This window comes from Staurois parvus, unplaced genomic scaffold (genome assembly GCF_062004578.1).
Source record: "Staurois parvus isolate SC_StPar_1 unplaced genomic scaffold, SC_StPar_1.0 ptg000146l, whole genome shotgun sequence".
In the NCBI taxonomy this organism is placed as follows: domain Eukaryota; kingdom Metazoa; phylum Chordata; class Amphibia; order Anura; family Ranidae; genus Staurois; species Staurois parvus.
In genome coordinates, this window is record NW_028317942.1 from 679,458 (window position 1) to 704,220 (window position 24,763).

Genomic DNA, 24,763 nt, shown 5'->3' on the forward strand with positions numbered 1-24,763 from the left:
TATTGTGCTTGCATTAAAATTCAATATAGTGTATTTTGTTTAAAAAAATGCATTTGAAAAACAGCTGTGCAAATACTGTGTGCCATACAAAATTGCAAAACCCATCATTTTATTCTCTAGGGCCTCTGCTAAAAATATATAATGTTCGATGGCTCTAAGGAATTTTTTAGCATGTAAACAAAAAGTATCAAAAAAAGGCCTGGTCTTCACAATTGTGTTTCTTTTTTCGACTAAAGTAAATATAACTTTTTTTGTACCTATAAGCCTGCAAAGTTGTAAAACTGTAACATTTCCAAAAGTGTCCACAATTTTTGGCATTACTGTACATGGATAGAAAACTGGTTACAGGAATGTTTTCTAAGAGTGTTGATCAATGACTTCTCTAAATAGACTAAAGTTGTGAGTGGTGTGCTCCAGGGCCCATTTTTGGTGCCAGTGTTATTTAGCTTGTTTATTAATGATATTGAGGTTAAAATTAAGAGTTCAGTTTCAGTGTTTACTGATAATACCAAATTAAGCAGGGAAATACATTTGGCACATGATGCACATTAGGTTCAATATTGAAAAAAATGCAAACTTGTGCACTTGGACACTAAAAATGTGCATGCAACATACTCTTTAGGAGGGGCTCCTATGAGTGCAACTGTGAGGAAAAGGTCAATATTTCAAAAAAGGCAGTACCAGGGGTGGACTGACAACTCATGGGGCCCCCGGGCAATAGGGGATCATGGGGCCCCTGTTTCCTTGCCCAAACTCAAAAAAGCCTATGAAAAAGGTACCAGGGGCATCTCATGGGGCCCCCTACTGACCCCGGGCCCTTGGGCAGTGCCCGAGTTTCCAAATGGTCAGTCCGCCCCTGGGCAGTGCATAAAATAAAAAAAAAAATGTTTACTGGTGCCACCTGTTAATCCAAGACTTTAAACACAGCAATATATATATATATAAATATATATATATATATATATATATATATATACACACACATACACATACTATATTGCCAAAAGTATTGGGATGCCTGCCTTTACACACATATGAACTTAATGACATCCCAGTCTTAGTCCGTAGGGTTCAATATTGAGTTGGCCCACCCTTTGCAGCTATAACTGCTTCAACTCTTCTGGGAAGGCTGTGCACAAGCTTTAGGAGTGTCTCTATGAGAATGTTTAACCATTCTTCCAGAAGCTCATTTGTGAGGTCAGGCACTGAGGTCATTTGTGAGGTCAGGCCTATTTATTCTAACAGGAAAACTACACTTTACAGTATTTACAAAAATAGTGTGAGATCCTCCTGCAAATCCATACCAGACCCTTATCCAAGCATGTAGCCTGGCTGGCAGAAATGAAGGGGCAACAAGTGTGCACTCCCCTTTCTGAACTAAACTAGGCCACATGACCTTAACATTCAGAGGATACTTTTCCAGGGGGTTGACAAAGCACATGAATAAGTACATAGTATCCCTTGTTAGTCATTCACTAAATAAAATAACTAAAACACAAACACTGTAGAAAAAGTATTTTATAAAAAAATAAATTAAAAATTGCTAATGCTCTCTGATTTAAATCACATCTTCCACCAATGTACGTCCATCATATTGCCTGATGTCTTGTCAACACAATAATCTTTTCCTTCTCTACTCTAGTTGGAAATGACAGTCCACAGCCGGCTGCTGCATGTAAACAAACTTCCCACACATATATGGTTGGTGACATTACCCAGGATCCCAAGGCCACTTTGCTTACAAACAAAATGAAACTGGCTGGGAACGGCTGTTTAATGGCTATAGTTATTTTTTTATTTTCAACAAGGAGTGAATGTGTGTTTTATCACACAGGGAATGAATGTGTGAAAAAAGGTACAAATAAATTCAGCAACACAACAACAGTAAAGTACATTCAAGAGAAAAAGTAATTGAGTAGGGTAAGAATATAATTTTGCACAGCTGAAAGATCACTAGTAGCATACATTAAGAGAAAGGGGGGGGGGGGGCTGTCATTCCAAAGGCAGTTCTTCAAAGGAGATAGTAGTTTTTTTCCCAGGCAGTTGCAATTGTTTGCTTCATTGCAGTAAAAATACTGGAAAGCAAGCAGAATTCGGTTTTAGAACAGTCATCTGGCTTCTTGCTTAGCAAGGCCTCTAGTGTTTGTTTCAGCAAGGATCTAGCTAAAACAATATAAATCAGTTGATGGGTTCAAGACCAGAAATGACTGTTCTTAAGACAATCCCACCATGTATGTCTAAATGTACCAGGTTATGAACAGCCCCTAAAGCAATCAAGGGGGTATCTTGGGATTATATGGGATAGATGGTAAGGAACTTGATACCAACGCCTTAGCACTTTATAATTTGTTTCAGCTACTAGAACATAATTTTAACTTTTAGATGTGTTTATTCTGTATATCTTGCCAGTCTTCCCAAGTGATGTCGATCCCAAGGTCATAGGGCCAACTAGACACACATTGACCCTACATTAATAGAAGTGGGTAAATAGTGGAGATATTGCCTGCAGCATGTGGATCTGTGTTACACAAATGTTCAAAGGACATAAGATGTAAGGGGATATCAGAGTAGTAATGAAGGGAAGATGCATAATGTTTAATTTGAACCTATCGAAAGAGAGCTTTGGGTGGTATGTTATGAGATTCTTTGGGTGGTATGTTATGAGATTCGTTTGAAAAAAAAAGTTTCCCAAGAAGAAAATTATAGGAAGATGAAGAGAAGCTTGCAAGAATATTTAACCAATTCCCACACTTTGAGAGAGTGGGAGGCAATAGGACTAGAAAGAATTTTGCGCCCAGATTGTGGAAGAAAAAGGAAATATTTTGTAAAAAAGGAGGGCAATATCATAGGCTTCTAAGCCTAGCTCAAAATGGGATATTAGCCTGAGCATGAATAAGAGTAAGCTGGGATATTTGTGCAGTAGGGAAGTAGCTAAAGAGGTGTGGGACTGCCCATCCACCTTGCAGCTCGGGTCAAAACAAGGTATGTTTTACGAACCATGGCCCAGTGTTACCACATATAATGATCTTGGCTTGAAAAAAACACAGATATTTAGAAGGGACCTGTACTGGAAAAACTTTAAAATAATACCACAAGCTAAGAAGCAAAGTAATCTTGATTGCTGCAATCCTTTCAAACCAAGAGATTGGGTAGTGTCGCCATTCATTCAGCATATTTTTCAGAGTACTTTATAGGGCTGGGTAAGTGGTATGGAAAAGGGTGGCAGAGGAATTAAAGTAGATATCCAGGTAAGGGAGCTTATTTGGGGTCCTCATAAAATCAAAATTATCCTGAATACTTTGACATGTTTCAGGAGAAAGAGTTACACTCAAAACTTTAGAATTTTGACTATTGATATAAAGTTCTGAGATGGAGGCAAAGTCACACAGTAGGTTAAATAGGCTGGCAAGGGATAGAATGGGTTTTGTGAGCAGAATAACTACGTCATCAGTGAATGTACATAATTTGTGGTGGTTTTCCTGAAATATCAGGGGGTTGATGAATGAGATGTCCCAAGAAATACATTAATAAGATCAAAAAGCATTGCACCAGCAATCAGCAGATCTCCTGCAGATCTGTTGGTATATCTGCTTGCCCATATGAGATGTACGAGTAAGCAGATATGCTGACAGGAAGAATGAATGAACTACCATGGCGCTTCACGGCGCCTTAGTAGTTCATTGAGGACTACAAGCTGTACTTGTGTACATGTGGGGCATAACAATTTGATCTTTAAATAGGGATATGTAAACATTTTAATGTTGCCGAGCTTAAGGTGTCTAAGCACATTATCAATGAATAATAAAGTAACAGTTATAAATATCTAGTACATAAGTAATGTTATCTACAAAAATGTCTGAGTCATTCGATATTACTATTTAATATATACTGTTTCAAAATTCATGTTTGTTTACCATTTGTGTTGCCAACTATTTATAGTTTTTTTTTTTTAACTGAATCTGATCATAAATTAAGTACAGTTGAACTACAGTAGATTGAGGAAGATCATGAACATTTTATTACTTTCATTGTAATTCTTTTGTTTTAATGCTCCGTGAATATATATGAACCAATTCTCCAGATTCTTGGTTGGCTGGCCTTTAATCTCAGTTGCTGTAATTCATGAATTATGTGGTTCACCTCAGAAAAATTGTCAGAAATAAAAGCAGGAGTATGCTTTTAATCACAATATGCTAGGCAAGTTTCAGATGAATTGGTTTTGGTGTATCAGTTTCCTGCAAGTTTAAGCAGAGGGAGTTGATTCAGACATTACATATTAAACTTCTTTTTTTTTTTCTTTCAACAGTAAGTCAAGGTGGTGTACCAACAGCTACAGATATGTGTCCAGATCCTGGAGTACCAGAAAATGGTAAAAGAACTGGATTTGATTTCAGGTATTTTTTCATTACATATTAAAATTTACTCTATGGGGTTGATTCACAAGGAATTTACAAAGCCATTTGCCCAGGAAAAGTTCATTTGTTCCGTACAAATTAGGAAAAATTGAATGTCATTAGGCTATATATACAGTAGTGCTTTTCAGTTGTAAAGCATTCATTTTAAATGGAAAATACTGCATTTGCCCACTAGATAGCACTACGTGTTGTAGGAAGTCCCTAAGATACTTAACTCTATCTAGTGGGCAAATGTGGTATTTTCCACTTAAAATCAATGACCAATTTGTTTTTATCCTATTTGAACAAAAGAAATGTGCATGCACTTTCACTGGGCCAATGACTATGCAAATTTTTTATGAAAAAGGCTCTATGTGTTAAATTAAATTTATAATAAAAATTGTTGGTTTCCATTTTATTGTGATTGTACAGTATTAAAGTTACCAAAAACTTCCATACTCTTACATCAAGGTGTGTTTTGCAATTCCATTTTCAGAATTAGATAGGTGACAAAGGCATGCCATAATTTCTCATTTTAGGTTTTAATCTCAATAAACAAACATAGTGTAGGTTGTATTTGCTAAATTGGTTCATCTGAACTTAGATTAGTAAATAATAAAGAATCGGGACAATACTAGCCTAGCACCCCAATTAGTATTAACATACTTCAGGGCTGCAAGCACTTGGGCCCCCATTAAGCTGATCCCACACCATATGCCTTTCAGGACTAGGTGGAAGCATTAAGGACGGGGATCCAATATAACCCAAACCCTAAACTAGTGTTAGAGGGCTCTGTAATATACACTACCTTAACACAGAAATAAAGAATTTTAGGAATTGTACTTCAAGACTGGACTGTTTCACCCCCTTTCTGCCCAGGTCATTTTTTTCAGATTTCAACACTGTTACACTTTGAATAACAATTACTCAGTCATGCAATGCTGTATCCAAATTAATACAATATCTTTTTTTGAGACATATAGAGCTTTCTTTTGGTGATATTTAATCATGTTTGCTATAAATGGAAAAATATTGGGTACCAAAAGCATATTTTCTCAGCACATTTCCATAAATACTATGGGAGAGACCCATTGAGAAATTGATGTAAACGTTTGTTTGCAGCTTATCATCTGGCAGATCCTTGTGGTGTGTATGCATTTTGTTTGTTTGGTGGAAGAAGATTCACATGAATCTCAGTACAAATACTTTACTGTGGTGGTGGATGTCGACTATTTACTTGCACTTTGGGACTGTTATGTACAAAGAGGGATAACATATATAACACTGTATAATTTGCAGATATTTGAAGGGGTGTAATTATTACTTCATTATTCAGAGGGTAAGTGTATATCAACTCTCATTGCTGGCAGCTTCTTAACACATTTATTTTATTGCTGACTGGATATGTTTTTGATTTACACATAGTCAGTAACAATGTCCCAAATCTTCACTACATCAGGGCCAGTTTCACTGAACCAGTTTAAGCCAGCAACAGTGTTTCTGATTGCTGCCACTTGAGTCCCAGTGTTAGCCAGCAACAGTGTGCCTAATTGCTGCAACACCTGTCCCACCAGTGTGCAGTGTTGCCACCGCCTACCATTTTTACTGACACTGTCTATTATTATTACAAGTACTCATATAGCACTGTCAATTTACACAGTGCTTTACATATATATATTGTACATTCACATCAGTCCCTAACTCTCAAGGAGTGTATAATCTGAGGTCTCTAACTCACTATCATATATACACATACTAGGGTCAATTTTATATTCAAATATTTTTATTAAAGGATTTTCAATATACAAAACACTGTACATTAGCGTGATATGAAAGAAAAAGGTTCACATTCAGGTATAGCATTCAGTGTATGTAAGAGGGTCCCCACCAATTGGCTGGGGAGGCTGTGGACTTAACTCGTGCTTACATGAGAGGTATGCTCAGATTAGAGTGAACCGTGTCGGAGTAGAAGTGCGGTTTATATTGGAAAGGGGGCAGAGGGGGGAAAAGAGTTGATGTTTGGGTCATAGAATGGAGTTATTTTGTGGTTATCATTTTATGGAGCAATTTGAATTTTTTAACAAACGAGACCACTGAAATTGGAATTTCTGTTGTGAAGAATTATGGAAGGCTGTTCTTCTTTCCATCTCACACTGGAGGTTAAGGTCGGATAGGAGAGATGCTAGAGAAGGAGTTTTCGTTGATTTCCACAGTTTAGTGATATTGATTTTAGCCACAGATAATATGTGTATAATGATGGTACGTGTGTCTGTAGGGAAGCAAGGGATGGGTTTGGGGTCATAGGGATTCCGGTGATAGAAGAAGTCAATTGAAAGACTTTATTCCAGTAGGATTTGAGGGATTTTCATGACCAAAGTAAATGTAGTGTTGATCCTATTTCTCCACAGTGTCTCCAGCAAGTAGGTGAGTGTTTAGGGTAATATAGTGCAAGTTTAACAGGCGTCAAGTACCACTGGTGTAAAATTTACATATATGTTTCCCAATGGGAACTACATTTAGAGGCTTTATATGTGATATTGAAAGTTCTTTCCCAGGTGTGTGGGTGTATTGGTTGAGGGAGAATGTTCTCCCAATTGGTTAGAGAGGTAGTATGAAGCATAAACTGTGCTTTGGTTATGAGCGTGTAGAAGATCGAGATTCCTTTCTTTGGATATTGTGTCTTATGGAGGAATTGGTGTGTGGTAGTAGGGATTGTGAGTTCAAGTGGTATTGTTATTTTGTGTAGGGAGTGAGCTATTCGCATATAAGTAAAGTTCTCTTTGTCAGGAAGGTGGAATTACTCCTGTAGAGTGGAAAATGAGTCTAGGTTGTGGTTTGTGCATATGTCTCGGATATGGGAAATGCCTCGATTCTCCCATTGCATCAGATTTAGATAGGGAATAATGAAGTGGAAAGTGGTGTAGGAATTCGTTTAGTATCTGTATCTGACTTGTTGGAACTTAAGAAGTCATACCAGGTGTTTAGTGAGGCTTGTATGCAAGGATGCTTAGATAAAAGCTGGAATTGGGACGTTTGGGGTAAGAATAACATTTTATCAAGTGCGTGCGGTAGTTGTGGAGGAGTTTCCATGGTGGTCCACGTTTTTTCATTGGTAGGGTGCCACCAGAAAAAGAGCTGGTCTAGAAGGGCGGCATTGTAGTATGATTTTATATGGGGAAGGCCCGCCCCTGCTTTGGAGGCTGGACGTATTAGGAGGTTTGTGGAGCATCTAGGTTTTTTTGAGTTCCATACGAACTTGGCTATTGATGCTTGGAGTTTGGAAAAGAAGATATTGGGGACGGGAATGGGGAGTGTGCGGAATATATAAAGTATTTTGGGTAATATGCACATTTTTAGGGTTGCTACTCTTCCCAATGTCGACAAAGTTGATGTACGTAGATTTTTCAATTCATGTGGGATGGTTTCAAGGAGTGGTTGGCAGCATATAGTTGGGAGGTAGTGGCGGTGAGTTTGATCCCAAGATAAGGAATGCTGTGATGTTCCCAGGAGAAAGGGAAATGTTTAGTCAGTGTATTCTGGATAGTCGTGGGTGTGTAGAGATTTAGGATAGAGGATTTGGGTTCATTAAGTTTATAGTAAGAGACTTCTGCATAGTTCTTAAGATGTGAACGTATCGATTGGAGTGATTTATAGGGGTTGGTGATCATTAGGATGATGTCGTCTGCAAAGAAGCTGATTTTGTGTTTTTTTAAGGTGGGTAATTCCTGTGAAAGTTGGGTCATCTCTGAGTTTAGATGCCAATGGCTCGATTAGTAGGGTAAAAATTATGGGGGATAGGGGGCAGCCCTGTCTCGTGCCATTGGATATGAGAAAGGGTTGTGAAAGAGCGCCGTTAGTTAAGACTTTGGCAGACGGGTTGGAGTAGAGGGATAGGATTGCCAATAGCATCCAGTCTGTAATGCCAAATTTTTGGAGTGTAAGTTTCATAAATTGCCAGTGAATTCGGTCGAATGCTTTTTCAGCATCTAGCGACAAAAGTAGGGAGGGTTGTTTAGTGGATTCGAGGTTATGTAAGAGGGATATGATTTGTCTAGTTGCATCTGGTGCCTGACGACCAGGGATGAATCCCACTTGGTCAGGATGAATTAACGTAGGTAGGAAGGGGAGTAATCGTTGGGCTTTTATTTTGGCGTAAAGTTTTATGTCAGTGTTCAGAAGTGAGATGGGTCGGTAGTTCTGGACCAATTGTGGGTCTTTACCCGGTTTTGGAATAGTCGTGATTATCAATTGAAGCATTTCGATAGGGAAATCTCCTGTAGAGGCAGCGTGGTTGAATAGTGCAGATAGGTGTGGTGAGAGGTTTTGTGTAAATATTTTATAGAACTCATTGGTGAAACTGTCATTTCCTGGTGATTTATTTAGAGGAAAGGTTTTTATATTGTGTTCCACTTCTGTAGGAGAAATTGGAGTGGTGAGCGCTGTGAGTTGGGATGACATGAGTCGGGGAAGATTAGTCTTTGCTAGGAAGTTTTGTATGGAAGCAGTTGTTGGTTGGGTTGTGGTTGGGTCATCTTTAATGTTATATAGATTTTGGTAATAAGTTGCAAATGTGTTGGCTATGTCTTGCGGGTTTGTAAGTAAGGCATTTGTGGTCGGGTGTTGAATCGTAAGGATTTTAGATTTGAGCCGTTTTTGTTTAATTATTTTTGTTAAAAAAGAGTTTGCTTTATTGCCGAGTGCGTAGAATTTTGATTTTGTTTTTTGGAGGTTGAGGTCATATTTATGTAGTAGAATAGTTCGTAGTTTATTTCTGTCCTGGGTCAGGGATATGGATGTGGAAGGGTTAGGGTTTTTTTTTGTTGATTTCTTCGTTTAGTTTAATGGAAGATAAAAGTTGGTCAATTTGTTGGGATCATTGTGTATTGATACAGGAGTTTAGTTGTATGAGAATACCTCTCATGTAGGCCTTGTAAGCGGACCATATTGTGGTTATAGGTATATCAGGGGTGGAGTTGAATTCGAAGAATAAGTTGTGGGCTTTCAGTAGGTGTTTCTGGTTATCTGAGTCTTTCAAAATTGCAGAGTTCAGTCTCCAGATGGGCGGGATTGCTGATCGTCGATTATCTTCTAAGGATATATTGAGTGGGGCGTGGTCTGACCAGGTTATGGTACTGATTGTGGACGATATCACGTGTTGAAGTGTCCATTTGTCTGTGATGAAAAAGTCTATTCTGGAATAGGAGAGGTGAGAGGGGGAATAATAAGTATAGTCTCTCTCGTTGCTGTGTTGGCATCTCCAGATGTCGTAAAGGTCGTGGTTATGTAGAAATTGGTTGAAGTGTAGGTTGTGAGATCTTTTGTTAGAAGACGTATCCAACAAATGATTGCCAATAACGTTGAAGTCTCCGCCGGTGATGAGTCTGCCTTGTGTTTGATTTGAGATGATGGAGTGAAGTTTACAGTAAAATTTCAAATGATTGTTGTTGGGGCCGTAGACATTGACTGGAGTGTAGAGAATGTAATTTACTTGACAAATTAAGATGTGGTAGCGACCTTGGGGGTCAGTGGTTTCCGAGATGTACTTGAACTGAACAGAGTCCTTTATAGCTGTGATAATACTGTTTTTTTTTCTTTGGGTTAGTAGCCATATTGTCAAGGTCCTACCTTTTCCCCGAGGTTTTGTTACTCCATGTGCTGGCATCCATCTTGGATTTCTGCTGAGCATGGTGGGAAGCTTTTATGTCTTCAGGTCTCTGAGGTCCATCCCCCAGAGGGGTGTGGCTGAGTACATATAAGCCTGTGATCCGCACATGCTCTTTGCACTTGTGTCTTGTGTCTTTGTCTTGCTACAGCTCTGTGTATATGCTCGTGACTCTTCTGGTATTCTGACTCGGCTTGTGACTAAGACCATTCTCTGTGTTTTCCTTCGATCTGACCTTCCGTTGCTGAACCCGGCCCGTGACCTGTGATTCTCTGTCTACTGTTCTGTACTGTTTTGTCCCGTTGTTGTCGACTCGGCTTGCCTGACTACGCTATTGTTATTCTCACCAGCTACACGCCATTGGCGGCGGCCATTACCGCAGCCGGGGTGTCTCGGGGGCCGCGACCTGGTTCCTGGCTGCGTCAAGTCCATCCCCACCATCAGGGGCCCTGGTGAAGGGCAGCCTGGGACTTAGACTCCGCGCCCTGAGGGACTTCGGTCTGTTGGTGGTGGTTGTCGTCAGCCAGTGCCTTACCCTGCCACTAGGCCTACCTGTCCGTTCCACAGCCCTGCCCTGACACTTATAGATATGTGGGAATCACTTAAGTTGCAGTCTGGGGATCTTGTTTGTGGCGAAGTGCGTTTCTTGTAAGAAAAGAATGTCGGCCTGAAACATTCAGGTTCCTTTTTGAAGCAGTGATCTTTTGAACGGCGAGTTTAGGCCGCGAATATTAAGAGATGTGATATTAATCATAATGGAAATCTGTAAAATGATGTACAGGGTAGTTGAGTTGTTGAATGGGGAAATGAAGGTTGAGTGGGTGCATCTTTGAGAGATGGAAGGTCTGCGATTTTGTGGTAACGATTGGGCTTGATAGATGAGTCAGAAGGGTATTCCGCGAAACTTTGTTAAAGGTGAGTTTCAAAGTATAGTTGGTCGACTGGTGGTGCCAGGGGAGAGGAGGAAGACGAAAGTAGAGGGAAATAAAAAAGAACTTGCGAACAATGCAAGTAACCTGAGTAGCACGGTGTGCTACTTCAGAACTGGGGGGTTTGAACAGGCTTTGACCGTGAAGAAGGTCCTGCCATACATTTTCTTGTAGTATGAACATTTTTCTAAACTGGGCCAGTCGCCAGAGGATAGTAGATTAGGGTATAACACTTGAGATGAAAAATAGGTGGTGTGCAGGAGGTGTACTTTTTCAGGATTCTTCTGCCTCCACGTGTTGGCTATTAGTTGGTGTAGATTGCTGTGTATCCGGGGGTAGGATATTCCAAGCTTTAAGCAAGTCTAGGCCCGCTTCAAGGGTCTTGATTGTGTAAAATTCTTCCATGTTGTTTCACGGTTAATTTGGTTGGGAAACCATATTGATAGCCTATGCCGTGGTTTCTGAGGGCTTTGGTGATAGTGATCATCTTTTTTCGGTTAAGAAGCGTGGTTTTTGACAGATCTGTGAATAGTCGAATATTTGCATGAGATGATGGGAGTGAGGGTGGGTTTCTGGCTGCCATCATGATTTTTTCTTTTATGTGGTAGAAATGAACACGCACCAGGACATCTCTCGGGATGGATGCTGACAAGAATGAGGGCTTTGGTAGTCGGTGGGCTTGGTCTATAGCCATCTCTAGGTCAGAGAGGGCAGGGATGAGGTGTTTTATATATTGTATATATGGTAAGAGTGCCTCATTAGTGACGTTTTCAGGAATACCTCTGAACTTTATGTTGTTATGTCTTGAGCGATCTTCTAGATCGGCTAATTTCAAATTGATTTGTTCGATGTCAGATGCATGATCCGCGTGTGTGTCTATCAAATCGTTATGCACCATAACTACTTCTCCCATTCTGGATTCAATATGGTGTAATCTGTGTTCTTGCTGTTTTATCATCATCCGTGGCCCAAATTACTACTGTGGTTAATCACTATGCAAGGTATGTCTGAGCGATAAGAGCATATTTTTCATGCAAAGTTCAGTAATAGGTTGATCTGTTGCAGGGAATGTCTCTATTGTAGGCAGGTCAGTGTGAGGGTGAGGTGATGGATGGCTGAGGGCCTGGTAGGCAGAGGGCTGGTCAGGGTCAAGACGAGGTCTGGACTTGGCCGGGCTGCTCATGGTGGGGGACATAGGGGGAGATGACTCATCAGGGTCCCCTGTGTATAGCAGATGCAGCAGTCTGGGGTCAGTCTGCTGGGCCATGTAGTCCCTCTCCTGGCCGCCACTATTCTGAGTAATGCTGCCGCCGGCACCATCTTGGATTCCTGAGGTGACAGGAGGGAAGAACTGTGTGAGTTTTCCCGGTTGTCCCGGGGTTTTTCTCCTGCGGGGCATAGCTGGGGAGGTCTGCACAGTGCTCCTGCTAGTTGCTGTGGGGTTTATATACCCTGGGGCCGGTGTGTGCTGCGATCGTATTGGCGGGTGGATGGAGCGGTCAGAGAAGAGAGTCCGTCCAGAAGCCGGCCGCGCATGCACCCCCTAGGGTCAATTTTAGACAGGAGCCAATTAACCTATTAGTATGTCTTTGGAGTATGGGAGGAAACCCAAAAAGGCAAAAAATGTAAACTCCAAGCAGGTGGTGCCATGGTTGGTATTCAAACTGATGACCCTAGTACTGCCAGGTGGAAGTGCTAACCATTTAGCCATTGTGCTGCCTATTTATTGACCACATTTCTGCCTGCCACCTAGACCAATTCTTTGCCTGTTTGCTGACCATGTCTCCGCTTGGCACCTGAACTAACCCATCTGTATGTCCAGCTGATTATGTTCCTGTGAGACACCAGTCCCAGGTATCCACTGTGGACAACTGCACTTTTGAAACCACAGGAACTCTTTTGTTCAACCTTTGTTTAGCTTTCTGTGCTTCATGACCAGTGAACATGGCATTCCTGTGGCCAGCCACATGCCAGTAGGCTAGGATTGCTTGGTTTATAGGTATGGAGACTGCTATAGGTGACGCTACATTAGGCTATATTCCTTAACCACTCATACAGAGGTGAGTATTACATGTGAGTAATGTCTTATTAAGTTTACAACTTTGTGTAAAAAATAAATTTTCATTTTCTTTCCTCATTTTCCTTTCCAAAAACTTATGGCAAAATGAAATCTTCAGTAGATTCATTATGCCTCTTAATATATTGGAGTGAGTACTCTTCAAAACGTGGTAATTTTTTGAGGTATCTACTGTCCTTGTGCTCCAGGGCCTCCAACATATGATGGGTGATCAGAAAATTCGATGTGTGATTTGATTTGGATTTCTCTTCTGTTCATTTACTTTGCATTGTGTTGATTGATACAAATAAACTATTATTTTTAAAAAAAAATGCTTTTGAAAAATCGCTGTGCGAGTAATATGTGCCATACACAATTGTAGTACCCACCATTTTATTCACTAGGGTGTCTGCTTTAAAAAAATATCTAATGTTTTGGGGTTTAAATTAATTTCCTAGCAAAAAATACAGATTTTTTTATGTGAACAAAAAGTGTCAGAAATGGCTTGATCTTCAGGTGGTTAGAAGAGTGAGTGATGTGTGGCATAAACTTCTAATACTGGGCATAAAACGCCCCTACCCCCCAAAATGACCCCTTTTTGGAAAGTAGACACCCAAAACTATTTGCCGAGAGGCATGTTGAATCAATAGAATAATTTATTTTTTTACCACAAGTTTTTTTTTTTTTAACACAAAATTGTCACTTAAATGATTTACTGCTCACACATGCCACGGGTATATGTGGAATTACTCCCCAAAATACATTCTGCTACTTCTCCCGAGTATGGGGGTACCACATGTGAGAGACGTTTTGGCAGTCTAGCCAAGCAAAGGTCCCCAAAATCCAATAGGCACCTTCAGGCTTTTAAAGGGCTTTATTTCCTCATTACACTTCCAGACTACCTATCACAGTTTCACAGTTTCAGAGGCCCTGAAATGCCAGGATAGCACCTAACCCCCCCCCCCAAATTACCCCTTTTTGGAAAGTATACACCCCAAGGAATTTGTTAAGAAGCATGGTAAGTATTTTGCAGATCTCATTTGTTGTCACAAGTTTTTGGAAAATGGAAAAAGAAAACAAAAACCTATTTTTTTTATTTTTTTATATTTCAAAACCTTGTAAGAAAAAATGAGATCTGCAAAATACTCACCATGCCTCTTTTTAAATTTCTTGGGGCGTCTACTTTCCAGAAATGGGTCATTTGGAGGGGTTTGGTGCTATCCTGGCATGTCAGGGCCTTCGAAACTGTGATAGGTATTGAGGAAGTGAAATGAGGACGTTACGTACCTTCAGGCTTTCAAAATGGTCATTGGATTTCAGGCTCCTGTATGTGGCTAGGCTCCCAAAAAGTCTCACACGTGGTATCCCCATACTCGGTAGAAGTAGCAGAATGTATTTTGGGGTGTAATTCCACATATACCCATGGCTTGTGCGAGAAATAAATCATTTCAATGACAACTTTGTGTAAAAAAAAAAATGTTTGTCATTTTCCAGAAACTTGTGGAAAAAAATAAATCTTCCATGGACTCAATATGCCTCTCAGCAGATAAGAGTGTCTACTTTCCAAAAAGGGGTAATTTGAGGGTGTTTGTACTATCCTGGTATTTTAGCACCTCAAGAAATGTGATGGGCAGCCAGAAAGTAAAAACTGTGTAAATTCCATTATCTACAGTATTTATTGCTTTGTGTGAAAGTTATAGCGTCTTCAAACTATGGATTTTTTTTAACCAAAAACATGTAGCAGAATACATTTTGGCCTAAATTTATGACAAAATTTTAGTTTTTTTTGGATATTTTTTATGACCGAAATGAGAAAATATTGTTTTTTTAAAAAAATAACTGAGATCAGTATAGTGTCAGTCAAGGATAGTATAGTGTCAAACTAGGGAGGAAAAGTATCAGATTAGGATGGTATAGTGCCACATTAGGGCAAGATAGTGGCAGGCTAGGGCATTATAGTGGTAGGTTAGGGTAGTATAGTGTCAGGTTAGGGTAGTATGGTGGCAGTATAGTGGCAGGTTAGGGTTGGCTTTGGGGGGCACGACTAAAATCTGGGGTGGCATAGCCCACCCTTTCATTCCCCTAGATCCGGCCATACTCCCATTAGGTCAACCTTCCTTTTGATCAACCGCATACAACAGTGGGTGGATTTCTTGGCTGTGGATATGGAATCTGCCAACTGTATTGCACTGTCAATCAAAAGAAAGATGGATCATTTCCCCGTCAGGCTCCGCCCAACCCATTACACACCCCTTGACCATGCACCTGTCTGTGGAGCTCAGTGGCAAGGGAAGGAGCACACTGAGAAAGAAGTGTCAAATGTGTGGACTTCTTTGGTTCCTGTATTGTAGACAAACACTTTAGAAACACCTAAAGGTTGTAGATGCTTGCACTCTCTGCTACCAGCCATAGAAATACATGTACAAAAGAATATATGAACAGTACAATTAATGTATACATTCTTTTTAATACTGCACTGCTAAAATGAAATACAAAATCACATTTGTAAAAAGAGTAATGTACATGACACATCTATTTATCATGTGTAAATGATCTGTTTTAATAATTCACATGACTGGCAGTGTCACGTCTACCTACAAAATGTACCATTTTATTATGATGCTTTAGGCAAATGAAGGAAATAATAACTATCGAAAGCCACAAGAAAATGACAAGGTTTGCCTATACAAGAATAGAGACGTGAAACAGGATAAACATGTCAGTTTGCATTATGTATTCTATGAGAGCAGGCCTTGAGGTACATTTGTGTGTTTTGAGCCAGAGCCACACAGGATAAAAGAACAAATCATGTAATTGATAATGTATTATGTTAACATACGTCATGTATACAGAACTTTATTTTGACTACAGAAATATTACATTTGCAGCATGCAGGTTTAATAAGAGCAAATCATGAGAAATATCCATGCCATGCAATTATTACAAACCAATTCCTAGGACTAGTAAGGCTAACAGTAACTGACATGATTAGCTTTGCCATCTAAAAAAACTAAAAAATAAGAAGCCTTGTGCAATAAAAAAGAGTATTGTTTTAAAATAAAGAACTGTTGAAAAAACTAAATACATGTAGGGATATATTTATAAAGCAGCAGTTTTGATATTCACTGGTGGTTAATCATTCTCTGTAACTTAAATTGCATGCACAAAGAATATTCACCTGCAGTGAATATGTGGTGAATTTCACTTTCACTGCTTTATACTGCTATATACTTAGTTTTTTTTTTGCAATTGTAGGGTAACAGTCCCAGTATATTATACCTTCTCACACATTGGTAATGATTTACAAGTGGTTTAAAGAATGTTGATTTTGTATTATGATTATTTACTTAGTTTACTGAATATGGTAAAGTTGCATTCACTTTCAATACCCAACCATGTGCAAGGGCCAAGAAGATTTTTGTTTTACAATTGTACATATTTGGATCATTGAAATGAATACATCTACTAAGTTTAAATTTAAAATATAAAGTACACATTCGCTATTTGTTTAGTAAATCAACACTTTTGTGTCTCTACCTTTTTTCCCCCTCTCTTATACATAAAAATTATAACTCCATGTGGATAAGCAGTGCTGAGGGCAATATAAGAACAGCTGTGTTGTAAATATGAATTTCTTTGCAATATCTATAGGCACAGAGGTGAATAAAAGTGTATTTTTAACCACTTACCGCCTGCGCACAGTACTTTTACTGCGAGCTGATATTAGGTGGTGCACCAGTGCGCCATCAGGGCATGCAGAACAGCATGATGCTCGGTACCTAGTCATGTGGATGGCCAGGGTTACATGTCATCGCTATGGCCAGTCACAGTGATCACATGATTACAATGTAAGCAAAACTGTCATGAATGACTTGATTGGCCACAAGTGATCACATGGTACCTGGGCCAATCACAGCATCACCATGAGATCACTTGTGACCAATCACAGAATCACAATAGTAAACATCAAGTAGTGAATGAAGCCTTTCATGACCATTAACACTCTTGTTATAATCATCACCGCAAGGGATATTAGTGTAAAAAAAAAGGTGTCATGTTATGGTAGTAAAAAACGAAAACCTGAAAACATAAAAACATATTTTAAAAAAATTAATAAAAAAGTAAATAAAATGTGTTTTTTACATACATACACACAATTTTTTTTAATAAACTGTCACCAGTTCAGTACAGCGTCATCATATGACTGGTGTGGCCATGATCAGGGATACAGACTGGTGACAGTATGTAAAAATAAAACAATTTCTTCATTCTCCCAAACATTGAGACAAACAAATTACAATTACAAAAAACTTGCTGTGCCTCTTAGCATATAACTGTCTACTTTACAAAAAAGGGGTCAATTGGGGGGTATTTGCACTGTCCTGACATTTTAGGGCCTGCGGAAATGAGAAAGCTCTATTTGTGTGAAAAAACCTGTATAAATTTAATTTGGGTACAGTGTTGCATGACTGAGCAATTGCCACTTAAAGTAGCACAGTGTTGCAAAGCAAAAAATTCCCTGTTCATAAAGTGGTAAAGCCTTCTGGAGGTCAAACTGTTTTTACTGCTTCTTCACAATACAAAAACTGCAGTGTGCATAGTCCAGATACAGGTTCGCTTTAAAATTTTGAACACCCCAATATACATAAGAAACTGCAGATAGGACAATAACCATAAAGTAATGAGTCACCAACCAAAGAATTGTTGGTTTTGAATAGCTGTGTGCTTCAAGCTAATTGACCATGCAGATAATACAGAGCAGAGCACTGAAACCTTGAAAGCTACATTTTAATAGTCTTATTCCTAAAGTTGTTTCTCTAAAGTACATTTATATTGGCAACTTAAAAATTAAATATAACTCAGTAAATCTCATGTTTGATACCAATAATGCTATCAATACTTTTATAACTTTTGGGGTATACACTCATACTGAGTGAAGAAAGTGCACCTCTTGTAAACACAGGGTTTGATTTAGTAAAACTGGTTCACTCAGAAACTGATGCAACTGTGGATGGTAGCCAATCAATTTCTCACTTCAAGTGTTTTCAATTAAGCTTTGGCAATAAAACCTGGAGGCTGATTGATTTCTATGTAGAAGTGCACCTATTTTTGCACTTTTCAGTTTTAGTAAATAAACCCCACAGTGACTGCTAAGCTTGAATTTTTGCATGTCTTAGGAATGGTTCAGGCCACTGATGTCCTAACAGTTTAACAGATTGTAGTTCCAGGCTGCATTAGACATTGGAAATGTCTTCATCTTCCATCCAACTATGGTCTTAGTTTAGGGTAGTTTGTAGCAGTATAACTATATATACTGCCCATCACAATGCCTGTCATTTACTAACTTAAAAAATGTGGTTTTATCTATATGTAAATTTCTGTATGAAAAGATGGTATTTCTTTTCATGTTACAAGAATAAAAAAGTCAGAGATTCTAACACATTGAATATAGTTTTTATTGTGCAATATCATTTTCCCCTTTGCTAAACATTGCAACGTTGTCCATCATTTATTTTTCTTACAATATATTTGTTTGCTTTCTGGCTATTTCTAGAGTGGGTGCCAATGTCCAATTTTCCTGTGATGATAATTATGTGCTACAAGGCTCGAAGAGTATAACTTGTCAAAGAGTGACTGACACACTCGCTGCTTGGAGTGATCATAGACCAATCTGTCGAGGTAAGCGAATGGAAAAGCAGGTTTGACTTTAAATACTATAAAATTATAGAGTGCACATTTCTTTAAAAATGTTTTTTTGAAATTCATGGCTATGTTCCTTATGACTTGAATATAGCTATTCAGTTTGTCTTAAGAATGCATTCTCTGTTTGCTGGAAAAACACATGGCAATAAACCCACAGAAACACATAAATTGCTTAAGAATTTGCTTGTGTCACATAATATAGCAATGGCTTGAATTGTGCTTTTCACACTTTCATATCCAAAAGAACTGTTTAGAAATCACCAGCTTCTTGGCAATATGTTCCAATTACCTAGTTCAAGGTGTGATAAAATGCTTTACTGCTTTATTTACTTAGGTAGAAACTTGTTGTATCACAGAATTCTCTTATTCCTTTGTGTGTAAGAAAAAAATGTATATTGGTTTACTTGCTATGTTGGCTTTGCATAGTTTTTCATTCTGCTTGTTTTTCACGTCTATATTTTAAATTGCCAGTAATATAATACAAACGCATTCTTATCATCAACAATAAAAAGTGACAAAAAGTATCAATATATCCATAAACTAAGATTATTTCACAACAATATTCTATTAGTCTTGTTGAAAGAAAAAACTGCCACCATAGACACCATGAAATCTGAGAACACGGAATTCTCAATAGTAGGATGTGTGCTGAAGATGTGTTTTCTGAAGCTGTCAGCATTATATTCTACCCTTCTTGTGGAGTCACTAAACTAAAATAAGCATGTAAATATTGTTTCTTGGGACAAACAGTACTTATGATAATACCATATAAAAGATTTAATTCATCAGCATTCATTATGGCCTGCTCGGTATGATGACAACTAAACCAAAGTCATAAGTGACTGCAGAAAGAATAGATACTTGACCTCAGATGTTGCATAGTACCAGCAGGTATACAGTTTTTTGAGAAAGTGAATCAATTTGGTGATTGACATGGTCACCTTCAACTGCAAAATATTATATATATATATATATATATATATATATATATATATAATATATATTGATTAAATATGCAATGTAGTATCTGATGTTTACTCACAGGTGGCTAGTTTTTGATAGGTATACTATGACTATTTAAAATTAAATGCAGGGTTTCCAAGTTTAATATGAAAAGAATTTAAAAAGAATTAATGCTTGTTTACACCAAACTCTTTTGTATCTCATGCCCAAAAGGAATACAATATTGTTAATTAGCAAAAGGTTATTGACACTTCAATTAGCAACCAGACAAAATAGAAAACTACAACAGACTGCAACTAAATAAATCAATGTACTAGAAAGGGATGCAAAAAGCATTGAACAGTGTTTTCCCAATGGACAGTTTGGCAGAGTTTTTTATATACTGGATAAGTTTCAATGTTCTAAAACATTTTCCTGGATTGTTCTTGTGTTTTTTTCTATGTTCCTCCGATACTCCAGGTAAAAACAAAAACAATGTTTTTCTTGTGATTGCAAACTCAGGTAAATAGTCTGTGGATATACCGTAGTTTTTTGTTGATGTAGCGAACACAAAGATATAGAAAGTGTTGTTTATTACATACTATTACTTAAGCTCATATATCACTAACAGCCAGGGTCGAAAGAGTAATACAAAATAAATAATTTATTTATACATGTTGTACAGGATGCCAGTGATGGGTCCTGAAAGGTATGTGTGTGTATATATTGGGGGGACAACAAAGTATAGTTGGTATACTCATGTAAGGTGAGGAGTTTTGGGGTGATCCATCACAAAGATGGAAAACCAACTTGACTTGCAGCTTTTCTAGGGTTGTAAATTCCTGATATAGGATCTGGAATTTGGCGGCTCAGAGAGATCTTGGGTGGAAAAGAGCCTCCAGCCCTGACTATGGGTACTTTTGACCTGAAAGGGTTATCCCACCTGCAAGAGATAGTTGAAAAGGTCAGGAAACATACAGCATGTGTCCATGAGCTGTGGTGTGGAACAGCACACAGTTATGAGAGAGCTGTGGAATGTTTATTGGCTGAGATGTTGCTGAGCTCTTGCAACCCTCCAGGGACACATGGAGAAGGTGGGGAAAATAAGTCCTGCCGGGGGTGAGACAAAGTTTGATTTCGTATGACAGAAATTTCTCAACTGTTTTGTTTGTTCTATGTTGAAGGAACCTGGTTTTGTTTTACTGTTTTGCTTTTACCACGCGCTGGATGGTGATCCAGACCCCCAACATATCACAATGTTAGAAGCCTGTTGTAAAAACATATGCCCCATAAAAACATTCCCATAACATAAACTGCTGCTGAAGCAACTGGAACATGTTACACATTTCACCCTAAAAATGGGTGGAACGTGTAACATGTTCCAAAAGGTGAACTTATCCTTTGAGGAATTAAAACAGTATACATCTGTTCCATTGTGTGTCCATTTAAACTGAATGTCCACAGCTCCAAATGCTCTTCTATTAAAAATATTACAGATGCTAATCCCATAGTTCGCTATTCACTCACTGAAACTGCTCCAGAGCTTAGTCCAGTTGTTACTTTTGTATTCAAAGACATAATAAATCATTAATGTTATCATCCTAGTTTCAAACCACATTTTTTAAAATACAGTGTAAAATACAATGTTGGAGTAATGCTTAATGACACTGAGAATTACTTTGAGGGATATGCTTTAGAGATCAAAGTTTATTGTCTCACATTAAACAAGTTTATTAAAGCTTGAATATAACAATGGCATTAAGTAGCATAAACAAAGCTACATATAAAGTATAGTAACATAAGCATATTTTAAGTTATACAGGGATACATTCAAGGAGCTAAAATAAATTTTGAGTCTTCATAACAACAAAGCAATATCGTTTACAAACTCACCATCACTGAGTTTGTTCAAAGAAAGCATATCACAAACTTATTCTTTCTCTCCTGTTTATTGTACTTCATCTTTGAGAAACCCTGTTACATTGAGAAAGTTTTATATTTGCTTTATCATGTAAAAAATAAAATAAAACAAAGAATGATGTGAATACCGGATATAGAGATCATGTATGTTAATGCACCGCAAGGAGACCAACTACCATTTATCTGAATTCTTACTAGAGAAATCTTTCTTCCTTAACCTACTCAGAGGTGATAATGTAAACACAGTTCTGTTAGCAACAGATTAAGGACATCCCAAATCAGGTTCCATGGCCTTTTAAATTAGTATAGGTGTCAGAATAGGTAAATCAATATATGTGATCAATAAGTATATCAACATGTAAATCATGCGTTGCATGTTTTATGGAAGTGAGAAATATTATCAGATGCAATTGCTAGCGTTTCTTCTATTTTGTACAAGGTGTCTACTCTAAAAATCCAGTCCCTTACAGCTGGTACGGAAGTTGACTTCCAATGTAATAGGATGAGGGATTTGTCAGCCTTGAGTAGATGTTTGGTCAGGAAATGTTTGTATCTGAAAAATGAGAAATATTAGATAGGCAGGAGACGACAAGCTAGTGTTAAATCAAGTTTAGTTTCAGTGATCTGAACAACTAGTTGGTGTACTAGATTTCAAAAAGGGAGCAATTTGGGGCAATGCCACTATATGTGGATTAAGGTTCTCTTGGCTCACCCACATATCCAGCATAAATCAGAGGATTGTGGAAACCAACTCTTGATTTTAGCCAGTGTGGCATACCAATGAGTTAGCAATTTATATGATTTTTCCTGAGTGCAGCACTTATTGAGCATTTGTGCGACATAATACAGGCCCACTTCCACTGTTTGTCAGAGATTTCAGTTTGTAGTGCTGATTCCCAGAGACTCCTAAATGTATCAGGTACAATAGTTTTTGTTTGTTTCAGCCACGTTTAAGACAAGGAGGTAGCTCTTTGAACAGTTTTACCACATAAAAAAAAAGTTTAAAATATAGTTCAGTGGCTTAGTTAAACACTTCTTCCTTTTGTGGATAGTCAGATAGCTGCATAGTTGTAAATAAGACAAAAAAGGTAGGTAGGGCACATTACAATCTTCCTTCAGTAAGGCACAAGTCTTCACATCACCAGCATGTATGCAAAGGGTAGCTAAGATAGATTTATCCCACTTCAGTGAGAAGAGCAAGTGATTATCAATCCCGGGAATGAAGTCTGGATTGTGTGCTAAAGGAGTTAAGGGGCCCGGTACTGAAGAAAAATCCCATTTCAAATAGACTTGGTGGAGGGCCTCTGAGGAAGCACCTATCAAAGGGTTGTTTTTCATATGAATGGGAAGGTTGGCCAGGGTATCCAAGGTGCAAACCTATGGGGTCAGATTCAGATTCTAGATTAAGCCAGTCCTTGAATCCAGCAGTACAGCACCAATCTATCACTCTGGCTAGGTGCATTGCATACTAATAGTCTAATAAACCCATTCTGTCTTGTTCCTTAGGTTTTGCAATCATATGGAACCCTATTGTACGTTTTTTATGAGCCCATGAGAACTGAATTTGTAAAGATGTAGGCATTGTCTAGGCAGCACTTCCACCTGGCAGTACTACGGTCGTTGGTTCGAATCCCGACCACGGCACCACCTACCTGGAGTTTGCATGTTCTCCCTGTGCCTGTGTAGGTTTCCTCCGGGTACTCCGGTTTCCTTCCACACTCCAAAGACATGCTGGTAGTTTAATTGGATCCTGTCTAAATTGGCCCTAGTATGTGTATGTATGAATGTAAGTTAGGGACTTTAGATTGTACGCCCCTTGAGGATTAGGGACTGATGGAAATGTACAATATATATGTAAAGTGCTACTTAAATTGATGGCGCTATATAAGTACCTGTAATAATAATAATAGACATTTGAAAAAACTGTGTGGGATTCTGATGGGTAGGGCATGCATTATATACAATATTTTCTTAAGTTTGGACATTCTTATCGCTGTTCTGCCAAACCAGGAGAAAAAATAAATTCCAGGATTTAATATCTTGTTCTATAGTTTTACGTAAGGGAATAAAATTATGGATGAAGAGGGTATACCACTCAGGTGTCAACCATATGCCTAAGCACTTCAATTATAAAAAATTGGAAGCTTTAAACCTAACTTTACCCTACAAGTTCTCAACATCGATACAGCAAAATTGCCCTTTTAAGCAGGTCTCTCAAGCCTTGATTTTTAAGTAGGAAAGGTAGCCATATGTAGTTAAAGCCTATATTAGGTTAGGTATTGAAACACAGTAAATCATCTGCATATGCTGATTATTAGAATGATCAACTCAGATGTCTCCTTCAAGAGCTTTAGGATTCATGGCCGAGAATATAATTTTAGGATTCCAAAGTCAGGATAAATAAAAGTGGTGACAAAAGGACACCCTTGTCTAGTGCCATTGTTAATGATCACCACTTCAGAAAGCATGCCATTTACCTTGACTAGCACTTGCACTAGGACCATTATATAAAGAAAGCATTTTTTATTTTAGCCCTATATGTCTGCAAGTTGTCAGCATAAAGTCCCATGCCATTGTATTCTCCACATCTGTAGACAGGAGAAGGCTCTCGATCTTGTGCAGCTTTGCAGAATGAATTATGTTTAAGGCCTTGATAACATTATACCTGGCCTCTCTACCAGGCATAAAACGCAATTGCTCAGGACTGACTGAGCAACAATATGGGTCTGTAATGAGCACATTCAGTCTGGCCCTTGCCCGGTTTAGGGAGAACGGTTATGTGGGCCAATAAAAATGAATCTTGGATATTCTGTGGCTTGGTAAGGGAGTTTAGTGCAACCAAGAGGCTTTTTTATAATATTGGGAGGAAAACCCATCTGGACCTGGACTTTTGCCAGATTTAAGGTCTTTAATAGCTAGGGGGAGTTCATCTTCTTCTAAGAGTTTTTCCAATTTGGATATATTCATTTTATTTAAGGTAAGTAGGTTACTTTGCAATAGGTAAGTTTCAATGATTTGTTGTCTGTCTCCCTGTAAACCCCGTGGTTTATGTTGGTGGGGTAAGTTATATAGCCTAAAGTAGATGTCATGCAACTGTGCGGCAATTTTGTCTGCAGCAGGATCACGTTTACCCTCTTTTTTTCTGATTTAAACAATA

At 38.4% G+C, this 24,763-nt stretch overlaps 1 protein-coding gene across 1 annotated transcript in view; it reads left to right on the top strand.

The window, feature by feature from the left end:
- The window catches only part of LOC149464866 (CUB and sushi domain-containing protein 1-like), a 1,089,704-nt gene that overhangs the window by 676,026 nt on the left and 388,915 nt on the right, over positions 1–24,763 (top strand). The window contains exons 10-11 of the mRNA XM_089673951.1: positions 4,307–4,394; positions 18,596–18,720. Coding sequence (XP_089530077.1) covers positions 4,307–4,394; positions 18,596–18,720 — 213 coding nt within the window. The remainder of the gene's footprint in view (positions 1–4,306; positions 4,395–18,595; positions 18,721–24,763) is intronic.